At 49.2% G+C, this 15,212-nt stretch overlaps 1 protein-coding gene across 3 annotated transcripts in view; it reads right to left on the reverse strand.

Moving 5' to 3' along the window:
* Positions 1-15,212, reverse strand: part of AIFM3 (AIF family member 3) — a 112,680-nt gene that overhangs the window by 84,926 nt on the left and 12,542 nt on the right. For all 3 annotated transcript variants that reach the window (XM_078848957.1, XM_073312949.1, XM_073312951.1), the window contains exon 2: positions 10,611-10,836. In XM_078848957.1, the coding sequence (XP_078705083.1) occupies positions 10,611-10,641 (31 nt within the window). In that variant the 5' untranslated portion in view covers positions 10,642-10,836. The remainder of the gene's footprint in view (positions 1-10,610; positions 10,837-15,212) is intronic.

A 15,212-nucleotide genomic window follows, 5' to 3' on the forward strand; every position in this document is an offset into this window, starting at 1 on the left:
AGTGTGCTTTCATTGTCTCTGCCTAACAACCAAGCAGGTCCAACAAACAAATATATATTCCTTTGTCTAGGGCAGACTGGGCTTATGCATTGCTTGCCAAACACATTTTAAGAACAGAATTCTAGCACATATCCATAACTCTTTGTAGACACACACTCCACACATACATGCACCTCCTGCAAGAATATTAATGATCAGTGAGTAATTCATTTTCCAGTGATATCTTACATGCCACCGTTTGGGTATATAGCATGAGAACAGTGTGTTAGGTGTGGAATGTCAGGCTTGATGAGTTGCTGACAGAGCAGTGAACCACCAATGGGCCTCCGTGTCACACAGGGTCAAAGAGGTTTTTGGTGAGAAGCAGGTCAAATGGCCATTTAGGAGAGTGGATCCAGGACTGATGATCACAGAAGGAAATGAGAGTGAGGAGGGAGCTGCTGATTTGCAGGTGTGGCATTGATGTGGAAAGGGAAGTCTCTACGGATGCAGGGTGGGGAGAGTGAGAAGAAAGGGAACAGGTAAGCCAGGTGTTGAAATCCAAGGGGAAGCTGTCTGTGGAGGAGATAGGGGAGTAGAGAAAAGCCATAGGAAGCAGGAGGGGAGAGTATAGCCTGATGAATGCAACTCAACCATAAGAGGGGAATGGAGAAAAGGCCAAGAAATGTCAGGATGGGGAGGAGTCGGACATGCCCATAATGGTCCTTAGGGAGACTCTGGTGTGTGTGACAACAGAGCTAGTGCTGGGGTGATGAGCGCTATGGGTGCGGGCAGATGACTGCTGCCCTATTCTGCCCCCTACAAAAGTGTTGGTTCTTCTCACCACTCCTGGTCCATGAGTCCTTTTGAATTCAATTATTATTCATGTCCTAGAAGTTACATATTCATTTATTCACTTGACAGTTAGATGGAGGCACCTCACTGTATGCAGTTCAGGAGGAAAGCAGGCTGAGACCTGCCATTGGATCCCGGAGCACAAAGAACCCATTGTTCTAGCCTAATGGGGAATCACAAAGTCCCTTGGAAGGGAGAAACTGCCTTGGCTGGGGACCAGAGGTGCTCCAGGCGAGGGCTGTAAATACCCTGATTCTGTTGCACTCTGTGCGACCTCCCCTTTCCTATTAGATTTCCTGAAACCCCTCCAGGGTTTGCAGTTTGTCTGGGCATTTTGGGGCTGCACTGATGGTGTTGATGGGGGGATTGAGGCCCCTGTGCAGAACTGGTATTTCTCCTAGGGCAGAGCTGATGGTGAGAGCAGGGGGATTAAGGACTATGTACCTTCAGAGTTTTTCGCAAAAAGAAAAGGAGTACTTGTGGCACCTTAGAGACTAACCAATTTATTTGAGCATGAGCTTTCGTGAGCTACAGCTCACTTCATCGGATGCATGCCGTGGAAACTGCAGCAGACTTTATTTATACACAGAGAATATGAAAAAATACCTCCTCCCACCCCACTGTCCTGCTGGTAATAGCTTATCTAAAGTGATCATCAGGTTTTTGAGCATGCAGGGCAGGTTTCCTCTTTAAGGAACATTTGCCCCCCCCCCCCCCATCTTCTCCCCACCATTAAACTGAGGGCAGCTACTTGTCCCGATCAAGCTGTGAGTTTCTATCTTTTGTGTTTTTCCATACCAGGAACAAAGGGTCACTCAATGACTTAACAACAGCCCACAAAACTGCAAGAAATTAAGGAAATACTTCATTACACAGTATGTGGTCCTGCTGTGGAATTCACCGCCACAAGAGCAAGAGGTTACAAAGTCCAACCCTGCTGCTTGATTTTAAAACAGGGCTGTGTACTTCTGACCCATAATATTTGTAGTCATGCATGATTAAACAGGATTAATCCAACCTTATGCTTCAGAATATGAAACTGATCGTTCAGGGTCCAGGAAGGGAACTTCGCTCCCATCTCCAGCATGGCAGATGCATGAAAGTGGGGTTCACCTTCTGCTGAAGTATTAGGTACTGGCATTCAGCAGAGGAAGGACACTAATTACCAGTCTTGATGGTCTGACCCAGTTTAGCAGTTTCCACGGCCTGAATGCACAAGAGGAGTTAGGTACCTAAGTCCCTGTTTTGGCACCACTTCAGTCAGGAGCAGTGGGAGCTCCCTAAAACTGAGGGGCCACCGGTGCCTGACCTTGGTCCCTACCCTTTCCTCCCAAGCCCCCGCCCTCACGCTGCCCCTCCCCCTGAGTCCATGGCATTGTGCTGCCCATTCCCCCTAGGCCTACCCCTCACATTGCCCCCCCGCAGGCTCCGCCTCACGTCACCCCTTCTCCCTGAGCCCCCGCCCCTGCACCGCCTCTTCCCCAAAGGCCCCACTCCTGTGCCATGTCTTCCCCCCCAAGATCCCACCCTTTACTCACGTCTCTCCGCCCCTCCACCATCACTCATCCTTACAGCCCGTAAAAAGTGCTCTTTTAAAAGGGATGGGGCCATGGCCTTCTGGGCCCCTCTGTTCTGGCGCCCCTGACTTCAAGACAGAACCCATCCCATCCCACCTCCCCGCTGCCAAACCATGTACTTTGTAGTCAGAGTTCCCTAGGTATCTCTGGGTATGCGCCCTACTGCCTTCCTGTGGGCATCCGGGCACCTGCCTCCCACCTAAGGCCCAGAGCGATTCACAAAACGGGGGGAGGACATGCATTCAGCTGACCTAGTCAGGTGTGGGGACTGATTTGGCAGGCATGTTCAGAGGCTACTTATTGGCTCGGGCCCCTCAGGTGAGTTCACACAAAATGATGGAGGAGGACTTTTAGCCCAGTGGTTACAGCACTCAGCTGGGATGTGGGAGACCCTTGGTTCAAATCCCCTCTCTGCCTAATGGAAAGAGAGGATTGGAACAGGAATCTCTCACTGCTCAGGTGAATACCCTAACCATAGGCGCCGACTCCGTGGGTGCTCTGGGGCTGGAATACCCATGGGGAACAAATGGTGGGTGCTGACTACCCACCAGCAGCCCCCAGTGCCTCCCGCCAGCCCGCCAGCGGGCCCTGCCTCCCCCTCCCTCCCAATGCCTCCCTGTTTCGTGGCGTGCAGGAGGCTCTGGAGGGGAGGAGCGAAGATGTGGTGTGCTCGGGGGAGGGGCGGAACTGGGTGGGAAGAGGTGAGGTGGGGTGGAGCGGGGGTGGGAAGTGGCAGGGTGAGGGTGGGGCCTTGGGGGAAGGGGTGGTGTGGGGGCGGGGCCTGGGACAGTGACAGGGATTGAGCACCCCCTACCACTTTGAAAAGTCAGTGCCTGTGATCCTAACCATTGGAATATGGGATGTTCTGAGATTGGGAATCCCTCAGCCTCTCCTGCTGAAGCTTTTCCACTGTGGAATAACAATTAAGAAGAGTCAATGGAGCAGGGGGAATATCTGGATCTCCAAACACCGGTTTATAGCATCATTCTCATGCCTGTTCTCTCCCTCAGGACAATGTTTCCATGTTGACGCACTGGAAGAGATGGATTGTGAACTTCTTTCACATTATTATAACTGACTGCTGTAGTAGTCAATCAATCAAATGTGCCAGACTTTACCAATTTAAAAGTCTCTGGCTGTGAGCAAGTTTCTTTGCAGGGTTCCAAGTGAACTTCATTGACTCATTCAGTTCACATCAGTGGCACAGTGAGCTGATTTTTTCCTAAGCTAAAACACTGTGAAGGGCAAACGGGGATTTTCCAAAATACACTTATGTAATATAATTATTGGCAATCAATGTGGTTTCCTGGAAAATAATTCTTGTTAAATAAGTTTGAAAATTGTCCTCTGGCAAGATTATAAATTAACTGATAAAGGAAACAGGTTTGATATAATATTGCATTTTTGTAAAGCATTTGATTGTAAAACGATCACTAGCACATATCAAATGGACTGAAAACAGTCTGTCACAGGCCAAAGGTAAAGAAGACACATCACTGGAATGTGTGAAAATGAAGTGCCCCTACCAGCTCAGAACAAGATTACCCACAGGCTGGAAGTCTGTCTGGGAAGCTGTGAAAGGTGACCTGCCCTGGCTGTGGAGCCTAGTGGTCAGGCAGGGTATGACCAGAGGTCCGCCTTTCATCTACAGCTCCGTCCTGTGGGGCTAGTCCCTTCTTTTGCAGCTCAGCCCTCCAGCCAGCTCACATATTCTAGTTCAGCCCTTTTGGGATATACAGAGAGAAAAATCCAATAGCAGAGATCTTTTTGTGCCCACAAGGGCTTCAGGACTTCCTCCTTAACTCTGGGACTGGGGATCTGGACCCTTGTGTATTGAGGGCCTTTCCCAGCTGGATTTCCCACTGAAGAGTAGACTCCTGTTGTCATCCCACCTTCAGCGGTTGGTAGGGGAGCCCAGGCCCACACTCTCCACCAGGCCCCAATCCAGGGCCCAGCAGTGGGTAGCTAAGTTCTGACCTTGGGGGGCTAAATAGGATCACTTCTTACCTGAGTTCCCCTGGAATATACCTTGACTAGCTACCTGGAATTAAAACTACTGTGCCTTGTCTCCACACTGATTTTACAGCAAGATGGCTATCTTGAGTTCGCTATCTCCATGTAAAAACACACTTTTTGTAATAAAGACATTGCCTAGATGTGTAGGCTCTGCTACCCAGCTAGGTCCCTGGGGGAAATATCCATCCCTATCTATGGTACAGAAACACCATGCAAGTATGGGACCCAGATACAGCGTTGTTACTGCTTTTGACCCGAGTGGTTAGCCAGTAATTAGGGTCTAGCAGATTATTTTTGTGAGCCTAAGAAATTGATGCAGTCAGGTATTTCTTGGATGCAATCCTGTTTACTTACAAAGAATGCATACAGTCCTGTTTCCCAGAACACAGTAGGAATCAAACAGATGGAGACAGATTCTTTGCTCTCAGTGCCAAGCCTTTTTCCAGCTCCAGCCCTTTATCCACAAGCTCTCTTTCATCTTTTCTGAAGGTCATGCTACAAGACCTTCTCCGGATGTGGCTAGGGCTTCCTTACTGCCTTCTCTGTGCGCTTCAGTGGTGTTTCTGCTGCTTCTCTCTTTCTCTCACATAGACATACAGCTGCAATCCAGTCAAACCCCTGCCCCAGCATTTGTTATCGGATCCCCTGGAAAACCCCTTGGACCATATGGCACAGCCACTGCCCAGGCTTGCATGCAGCCTAGTCCCTGTTTCAGCTTTCACTAACCAAAGGGGCATGTAATTGTTCCCTCACTTGACCTGAATGGAAGTCAGTTATCCTGCCCAACAACTTCCATGAGGAGGTGTGATTGCCCAATACCCAACATGACAACACTCCTGTCTCAGCTCCGGTCATCATCTCTATGGAGTCCCAAATGGTGATGCCCTATGTGACCCATCCAACTATTGACGTGTTTACGTAGTGTTTTTCTGTCAGGATATTTCCACATCACAAACCCAAATTGGTTTTTACTCCCATACAAACCTCCTCTGAGTTCTTCTCTTCCTGCCCAATTTTGTTTCACCCACCTGAGAGGGGCCTCTTTCAATGAGCTCTTGAGGAACAAAGACCTGCGCACACCCAATCGCACTTTCCTACTACAGTACAAAGGCAATAATTTTTGCAAACCTCACCTTTGAGCAGAGCTCAAAGTCTGTAGACAGCCCTCTCTTCAGTCCTTCTGTAGCGTGGTGTACATACCGCGTACACAGTTCAGCACTGAAGAGGTAAAACCAAGAAATGGGCCTGTCTCATCATGCAAAGACTACATTAGCTGCCAGCTCTACAAAGAAGGACCTTCATCTTTTTTTTTTTTTTCCAATGAAGGCTTTATCAACCCTAGGGAACTTTAGTAAAAAAAATTCTCACTAATGTTACCACTGGTTCAGCTGTACCAGTAATTGCACTGACGGGAGGCCTAGTATAGAAAGTTTTCCAGCTCAGCAGCAGTGTTCAGGATCTCGACATTTAGACTTACTCTCCTCAGCAGTGTTAATTGACACTGAAAAAAACTGCCAGAGCCTGAAAGCCGTCTAAACTAGGGCTCTTACCAGTGCTATTACTGGTGTTACCAGAGGTAGCACCTGTGGCAATTTTTTAGACATGGGCTAAGAGACCACCCAGAGCTTTGGTGGAGCAAAGCTCTGCTACCCTCCACAATGGGTATTGTGCATAATGCATGGCTCAGTCACGGTAAAAAATAGATAATTTCACACTATGGTCATGCAGCCTTGTGGAACCTTCTGCAGCACATTAACTGCTGGTTAGTTGGAAGTGTCTGCACCCAAATTTCACTCTCGCTGACATAACTGCCCCACTACGCTGACATAATAACTCCATCTTCATGGGTGGCGTAGAGTCACGGTCAATGTAGTTAGGTTAGGTCAACACTGTGTTGCGTATATTGACCGTTACTGGCTTTCAGGAACCGCCCCACACTGACAGTACAATCGACACTAGTGCTCCTGGTGAGGACATGCACCGCCGACACAAGGAGCGAAGTGTAGACATGCACAAGCAATATAATAACTGCAGCTGTTATATGCCAAAAGGTGTTAGGTCAACTTTATTTTATAGTGTAGACATGGCCTAAGGAACCCATGCAAATATGAGTCTCTGTGGACAAAGGAGGAGCCTCGTGAGCAGATATGTGGGAGTACGTACTTCCCTATCTGCTGAATTAACAGGCAGAGCAACACATCGATGGCACTTTACAACAGTGGTTCTCAACCTTTTTTCATTTTACAGACCCTAAAAAATTTTGAATGAAGGTGTGGGCCCCTTTGGAAATCTATGGTCTATATATATAGTAGAATTCTGTTCAGTCAGTTTTCAATCTGTCTTTTGCAGACCCCTTAGACATAGTCTGGGTCCATGGACCACAGGTTCAGAACCACTGCTATGCAAAACCAGTTGGGCAGTATATGACACTAGACAGCTCCAGAAGGTGCTAACTAGTGCAGCACTTCACAAAAATCTGGTGGCTCACACAATAATCAGTATCACTAAAGTGATTTTCAAAACAATTGTCCCTAGCAAAAAGGTACCATGGTTGCTTCATCTGTCCCTTCCATTACACAGCACCTCTCAGCTCCCCCTCATTCCTCTTCCTCAGAACACCTCCCAGCTCCTCCCCCCACCCCCACTGCACCTTTCAACTCCCCCCATCCCTCTCCCTCAGAACACCTCACAGCTCCTCCCCACCCCCCGCTGCACCTCTCAGCTCCTGCCCATCCCTCTCCCTCAAGACACCTCCCAGCTCCCCCCCCACTGCACCTCTCAGACCCCTCATTTCTCTCACTCAGAACACCTCCCCGCTCCCCCCACACCCCGCTACACCTCTCAGCTCCCCCCTATCCCTCTCCCTCAAGATACCTCCCAGCTCCCCCCCCACACTGCACCTCTCAGCCCCCCTCATTCCTCTCTCTCAGGACACCTCCCAACTACCTCCTCTCAACACACACACACTGCACCTCTCAGCTCCCCCCCATCCCTCTCCCTCAGGACACCTCCCAGCTCCCCCCCCCCACCCCCCACCCCACACACTGCACCTCTCAGCTCCCCTTCATCCCTCTCCCTCAGGACACCTCCCAGCTCCCCCCCACCCCCACCCCACACACACTGCACCTCTCAGCTCCCCTTCATCCCTCTCCCTCAGGACACCTCCCAGCTCCCCCCCACACCCCCACACCCCGCTACACCTCTCAGCTCCCCCCTATCCCTCTCCCTCAAGATACCTCAGAGCTCCCCCCCCCACACTGCACCTCTCAGCCCCCCTCATTCCTCTCTCTCAGGACACCTCCCAGCTACCTCCTCTCAACACACACACACTGCACCTCTCAGCTCCCCCCCATCCCTCTCCCTCAGGACACCTCCCAGCTCTCCCCCACCCCCCCCACACACACACTGCACCTCTCAGCTCCCCTTCATCCCTCTCCCTCAGGACACCTCCCAGCTCTCCCCCACCCCCCCACACACACACTGCACCTCTCAGCTCCCCTTCATCCCTCTCCCTCAGGACACCTCCCAGCTCTTCCCTCCCCCCACTGCATCTCTCAGCTCCCCTTCATCCCTCTCCCTCAGGACACCTCCCATCTCTTCCCTCCCCCCCAACACACACACACACACTGCACCTCTCAGCTCCCCCCCATCCCTCTCCCTCAGGACACCTCCCAGCTCTTCCCTCCCCCCACTGCATCTCTCAGCTCCCCTTCATCCCTCTCCCTCAGGACACCTCCCATCTCTTCCCTCCCCCCCCCCACACACACACTGCACCTCTCAGCTCCCCCCCATTCCTCTCCCTCAGGACACCTCCCAGCTCCTCACTCCTCCCCAACTTCAGCTCTCAGCTCCCCCCCCCATCCCACAGGACACCTCCCAGCTCCCCCCCACACACACACTGCACCTCTCAGCTCCCCCCCATCCCTCTCCCTCAGGACACCTCCCAGCTCCCCCCCCCACTGCACCTCTCAGACCCCTCATTTCTCTCACTCAGAACACCTCCCCGCTCCCCCCACACCCCGCTACACCTCTCAGCTCCCCCCTATCCCTCTCCCTCAAGATACCTCCCAGCTCCCCCCCCACACTGTACCTCTCAGCTCCCCCCCCATCCCACAGGACACCTCCCAGCTCCCCCCCCACACACACACACACACTGCACATCTCAGCTCCACCTGCTCCCTGTGCCTCATGGCTCCACTCCCCGCCATGGTGCCCCTGGGCTCAACCCCAACCCTTTACAGTGTGGCTCCATTTCACCTCCCCACACAACCGTCCATCTTCACCCCACCCACTCCTCTTTATGGCATCCCCCTGGTCCACCTCACCCCTTCCCCATCCTGGCAACTCACTGCTTCACCCCACCCTGCCCCACACTGGGTGCCTCTGGGACAGCCCCTTTGCTCTAGGTAGGGAGCTGTGTTCCCTTTTGCTGTGCCTTTCTGGAGCCTGGGGCTCCGTGGTAACAAGGTTTGTTCAGAATGGATGCAGGTCTATTTTGATCAAGGAAAATTAGATTTCTAAGAAATAAGGGGTTTATAAACACCAAGTTTCTTAACTTTTTTAATCCGATTGGCTTGATGTACTTGGACTGCATTCCAGCATATTTTAAGCCCTTTTTAACCCTACTAAAAGAGGTTCTTAAGCTTAATGTGAATGCGATCTAATGTTTTGCAATTTTTTAAGCAGTCACATATGACTGTACTTCTGTTTACTCAATAACAGGTGTTCTGAGGCTGACTTCTGTTGGACTAACAAAAGGGGGAACTTTTGTACTGAAGACCAGGACTCTTGCCATCTAAGATCTGAGATGGTCAGGAATGAGAAATCAGTTCTCTCTCATGGCAAAGCAACTACGGTTCTGCTGGTACATATAATGGAAGGACACATGAATTAACCCAATAATTTGAGTATTTTTTAAAGAAAAATAAAAAAGTAGATGAAGTGGTTTATTTATATTATTTGTGAATGCTAATATTGTACAAAAGAGCATCACCGCAGTATATGCCATGCTCAGAATTGCCAGCTTCAAGAATTAAAAAATGATGAATCAGGCCCTCACAATTAAAGATCAGCTTAAAATAATGACATTTTTAAAGATGTGCTAACTAAAAGAATAAAGACTATGTGCTAACTACTTATGTTAAACTATCTGTTTGATCTTGTAATTAGCTGTGACACTATACCTACCCTTCCCAGATCTGAGGAAGAGCTCTGTGTAGCTTGAAAGCGTGTCTCTCTCACAAAAAGAGATGTTGTTTCAATAAAAGGTATCACCTCGCCTACCTTGTGTCTCTAATATCCTGGGACCCACGTGGCTACAACAACAGTGCATACAACTATGGAAGATCTTCCAAAAAGGGAAGATTTGAGGCTGGTCAATAATTGATGGGGTTACTAGAGCTGAGATTGTTTCTTGAGCAAGGTCACAATATTGCCTGTTTTGAGGATGGTTGTCACACTGCTCTTTTGAAGCAATTTACAGTCTTTGTCCATAATGGACCTATTACCTCCCCACAAGTTTTCACTCATCATGAGGATCCGGGGGGCAGATGGAAAGTGTATAGCGGTGCCTTCGGGGCTGAGCCTGGGAGCAATGCAGTTCTGAAAGGGGGGTGAGGGAGAATACAGTAGTGTTGTGAATCTGGCAGAGGATCAGGGACAGGGGAGCGTATAGCAGTAACCTCAAGGTGAGGCAAGCATATGGGAAGACCACACCATAATTTTGTGGATGTGAGCCACAAGGGGACCGAAAAGCTGCTCTGTGTGGGCGTGTACAGGGCAGCAGGATGTGAGTGTGCCATTTATGTGTGAGGGCAAATCAAATGGGAAATGTACTTATAGATTTTGAATCTCTGTCTTTCAAATCAAGGCTGGATTCTTACCTTTGTCCCAGGCTGCGACTGATACCCCAGCGAGCTTTTCTATCTCTAGTTTACTGAGATTTGAGTTTTTCACCCTACCCCTCAGCACTTTGAAAGGTTTTACACAATTCACTGCATGTGAATGAAAATGAAGTGGAATGTTCTGTGGATTAACTGCCCTGTAATCCTCCGTGTAAGAGCAGAGAATTAAAATTCTCTGAAGCAGCCTCCCCGTGGAGCACCTCTGCGTGCCTGACCTAGTTTCATCTGCAGCTACTCGGGCAAACACATGACGATTAGAGGAACACTGAACAGCAGTCACCTGGTTTTGGTTTGGAGAAGCATCCTCCCATGGTGCGCCGAGTAGAAGGAGAGAATCACAGCAGGAATAGGAGGCAAGTCAGCTAGTAGATGCTTCAGCCCAATCTCCAGAAGGGATAGACCATTAGGGCTTAAAGTGAGCAATCAGCTCATGAGGATGACTGGCATGTCCTTTCATGGTAAACTGGCCAGTCATTCCAGCTCGGGTATTAGGCTGCCTTCATAACCTACATTAAATGGAAAAGCTCAATTAAAAATGAATAACTGGAATACATTCACACACATACTTTATTTTTCTTGTTTTTAAGTCATCCCAGATGTTGTTTCCTTCACATCATCATGCACCCATGGGCTAGGCAACACAAATCCACAAGTCAGAGGCACTTCCCTTACATGAAATAATGGCTCACAAATCATGTTCAAGTAAGCCTCATGAGTCTCTTTGTAAACTGATTAACACGTTGGAGATTGGGGCCTCCAAATCAGAGACAAACTCATTTCCAGACATCTAGTGCTAGATTCACAAAGGGATTTTCAGTCACCGACAATCCCTGGGATTCACAAAGTCACAGTTAGGCATTCAGGCTTCCTCTCCAATGAATTGAGGGAGATAGGATTGGCCACTGTCAGAAGACAGGATACTGGGCTAGATGGACCTCTGATCTGACCTAGTCTGGCCATTCTGATAGGTATCTAGGGATTCACAGAAGCCAGCATGCTGGGCGGGGAGCTGGCCATGCTAGCCCAGGGGAGATGCAAAGGAGAGAGATGTTTCTTAAGCCCTGGCCCTCTTCGGGAGTTCAGCACTCTTTAACTCGCCATACAAAAAGGAACAGCTTCAGCAGGAGAGACCCAGGGAGCACAACATCAGAATGTCCCATAGGCCAGTGTCTAGGGCATATACCTGAGAAGTGGCTGATCCCTGTTCAAATCCCTTCTCCCCCAGGCACAGGGGGTACTTGACTGACCTTCTAGGTGAGCACCCTAACCACTGGGTGAAATGTTGTGAGCGAACTGTCGTTCCGTCCACCTGGCTGTTTTGTGTGGAGTTAGGTGTGGCTCTGAGTGCACCTACTGGCGTGGGCCTGGCAGGGAACTTCAGCAGAGCAATGCCTGTCTTACCTGGTTCATGAAAGGCAGCCAGTCTGGATTTGAAGAGCCCACAAGATGGAGACTCCCTAACTTCCCTTGGTAGTTTGTTTCAATGATTAATCATCCTCAGGGTTAAAAAATTATTTCTAATTTTATTTTGTCTAGCTTCATCTTCCAGCCATTGGTTCTTGTTATGCCTTTCTCTGCTAGATTAAAGAGCAGAGGTGGGCAAACTATGGCCTGCAGGCCACATCTGGCCCACAGGACTATCCTGCCCGGCCCTTGAGCTCCCCATCAGGGAGACTAGCCTCCGGCCCCTCTCCCACTGTCATCCCCCGCCCCCGCAGCCACGCCACTGTGTGGGCAGCACTCTGGGCGGTGGGTCTACGTGCTCATGCAGGGCAGTGCGTCTGGCTCTGGCCAGGCGGCGCGGCTGCCAGACATGCTGCTCTGAGCGGCATGGTAAGGGGGCCGGGGCTGGGAGGCCCCAGGGGGCAGTCAGGGGACAGGGAGCAGGGGGCGGTTGGATAGGTGTGGGAGTCCCGGGGGGCCTGTCAGGGGGTGGTTGGATGGAGCGGAGGTTCTGGGGGGGTGGGGAACAGGGAGAGTTGGGGCAGGGGTGTGGATAGGCGTCAGGGCAGTCAGGGGACAGGGAGCAGAGGGGTTGGATGGGGTGGGGTCCTGGGAGGGGGCAGTCAGGTGGCAAGGAGCGGGGGGGTTGGATGGGTCGGGGGTTCTGAGGGGGACAGTCAGGGGGTGGGAAGTGGGAGGGGTCGGATGGGGGCAGTGCCAGGCTGTTTGGGGGGCACAGCCCAGGCCCTCCATACCGTTTTGCAACCCCAATGTGACCCTTGGGCTAAAACTTTTGCCTCCCTGTTACAGAGCCTGTTGGGACCCATTATTTTCTCGCTGTGGAGTTACTTATCCACTATAATCAAGTCGCCTAACAATCTTCTTTTTGATACTCTAAACAGACTGAGCTCTGTATGTGCATGTCTAAATTACCACAGTTCTGACTCTAAGGGGGTGTGACTAACAGTGTGCATCAAAGGGCTGCGCTGTAACTCCCGTGTGTGGATGCTGCGAGTGTGAATGTAAAGGTTTCAACTACCTTAGCGCCAACTCTGGACTTGTAAATTTATGCCCACAATGTTACACTTTGGTGTGCTCTGCTATTCACACCCCTTTAGTCACAACCGTGGGGCAATGCAGGCATGCCCCAAGTCTCTCATTGTAAGGTATTTCTAGTGAGCTACAGCTCACTTCATCGGATGCATGCCGTGGAAACTGCAGCAGGCTTTATTTATACACAGAGAATATGAAAAAATACCTCCTCCCACCCCACTGTCCTACTGGTAATAGCTTATCTAAAGTGATCATCAGGTGAATTTGTGTGGGGGGGTGGAGGGTGAGAAAACCTGGATTTGTGCTGGAAATGGTTGTCACTTTGGATGGGCTATCACCAGCAGGAGAGTGAATTTGTGTGGGGGGGTGGAGGGTGAGAAAACCTGGATTTGTGCTGGAAATGGCCCACCTGATGATCACTTTAGATAAGCTATTACCAGCAGGACAGTGGGGTGGGAGGAGGTATTTTTTCATATTCTCTGTGTATAAATAAAGCCTGCTGCAGTTTCCACGGCATGCATCCGATGAAGTGAGCTGTAGCTCACGAAAGCTCATGCTCAAATAAATTGGTTAGTCTCTAAGGTGCCACAAGTACTCCTTTTCTTTTTGCTTATCTTGACAGATAATGAAGTATTGGTCACAGAACTTAAAGTTAATCATAGCTTAGGTACAAGTGATCATGACTTTATCATGTTTATAATATGCAAACAGAATAATGTCCGGAACAGGAATATTTAAACTGAGTGCTTTGAAAGGGCCAGTTTCTCAATGCTGAAAACAACTGTGAGTCAAATTAGCTGGCAGGAAGAATTTAATCAGAAAAATGACTGATAATTGGGAATTGTTTAAGAACACTTTACTAGATGCCCAAAAAAGCACAATCCCACAACCAAGGAAGAAAGCGGTCTTGATTTAAAAAATGTACCTGGTTTAAAGGGAAAGTGAAGGCAGCTATTTAAAAAAACCCTAATATATTACAAATGGAAGAAAGGAGAAGTTGATTGTAATTAATACAGATCAGAAGATAGGAACTGTAGAAAATTGATAAGGAAAGCAAATGGACAGAAAGCGAAATCTATGGCCAGCAGAGTTAAGGAAAATAAGGAGGCATTTTTTAAAATCTATTAGGAACAGAAAAAATCCTGACAATGGTACTAGTCCATTAATAGATGGAAATGGTAGAATTATCAGTAATACTGCAGAAAGAAGGAGATGGAGGTCAGCTGGAGGGATGGAAACATGGAGAAGGCACAAGGTCAGTTGGAGGAGTCAGATTCATCATAAACAAGGAATGGTCTTCGAAAATTGTCTCATGCCATTTGAAATCATCACGTATTGGGGTGCTTTACCTCCAGTTGAACCGAAATAGTACCCTCAAAATCATCCAGATCTATGCTCCCTCAAGTGCATGCGAAGATGATGATGTGGAAGGATTCTATCAGGAACTGGAGGGAACCCTCGCCCAGAGTTCCACATATACGATTGTGATGGGAGATTTTAACGCCAAGGTTGGAAGAGGGAGAGAGGGTAAAAAGTTCACAGGAAGGTACGGTATCGGAGAACGAAACACGCGAGGAGAACGACTAGCTATATTGGCAGAGACGAGGAGAATGTTCATTGGTAACACCTGGTTCCAAAAGAAAGCCAACAGAAGATGGACCTGGATCGCACCAAACAAAGACAAAAATGAAATTGATTACGTTCTGATCGCTAGACGACGCATCGTGCAGGATATTTCAGTAGTGCCATCATTCAATATCGGTTGCAATCACCGCCTACTGAGAGCCAGACTCACATTCACTGTGAAGGTGGAGAAAAAGGCGCTGTGTATGGCGAACAGAAGGCACCAACCGGTAGCTTTCGATGAGGCAATCCTGAAGGAAAACATTTCTAGGGAAAATTGAAGCCTCCTGGACAACTGCAATGATGATTATGAGAACTTCAGTAAGAGACTGAAACGGTGTGTGAAATAAGCTGAGTGTGAAAGACCAAGAAGAGCTAGCAGAAGAATCTCGGAGAATACAAAGACTTTATTGGAGAAGACGAGGAAAATGAAAAGAAATGGCAGTGACAGGCTTGAGTACCATCACTTCAACAAACCGATGAACACATACTCCCAGTTCTCATCAGCGAAGTCCGTCACGCAATCCATCAAATGAAAGAGCGGAAGGCTCCAGGCAAGGAAGGTCTGACAGCAGAAGTGCTTAAGGCGGGAGGTCAGGAACTTTGGAAAGCTCTTACCCAAAGGTTCAGCCGCTAACTGGAAATCCAGAAAATACCGTCCAGTTGGAAAGAGTCCAATACCATCTTGCTGCATAAGAAAGGCGATAGAGAAAATCTAAAGAACTATCACCTGATCTGCCTGCTTTCGCATATCTATAAGTTG

Source organism: Lepidochelys kempii, chromosome 15 (assembly GCF_965140285.1).
Source record: "Lepidochelys kempii isolate rLepKem1 chromosome 15, rLepKem1.hap1, whole genome shotgun sequence".
NCBI classification, from domain to species: Eukaryota; Metazoa; Chordata; order Testudines; family Cheloniidae; genus Lepidochelys; species Lepidochelys kempii.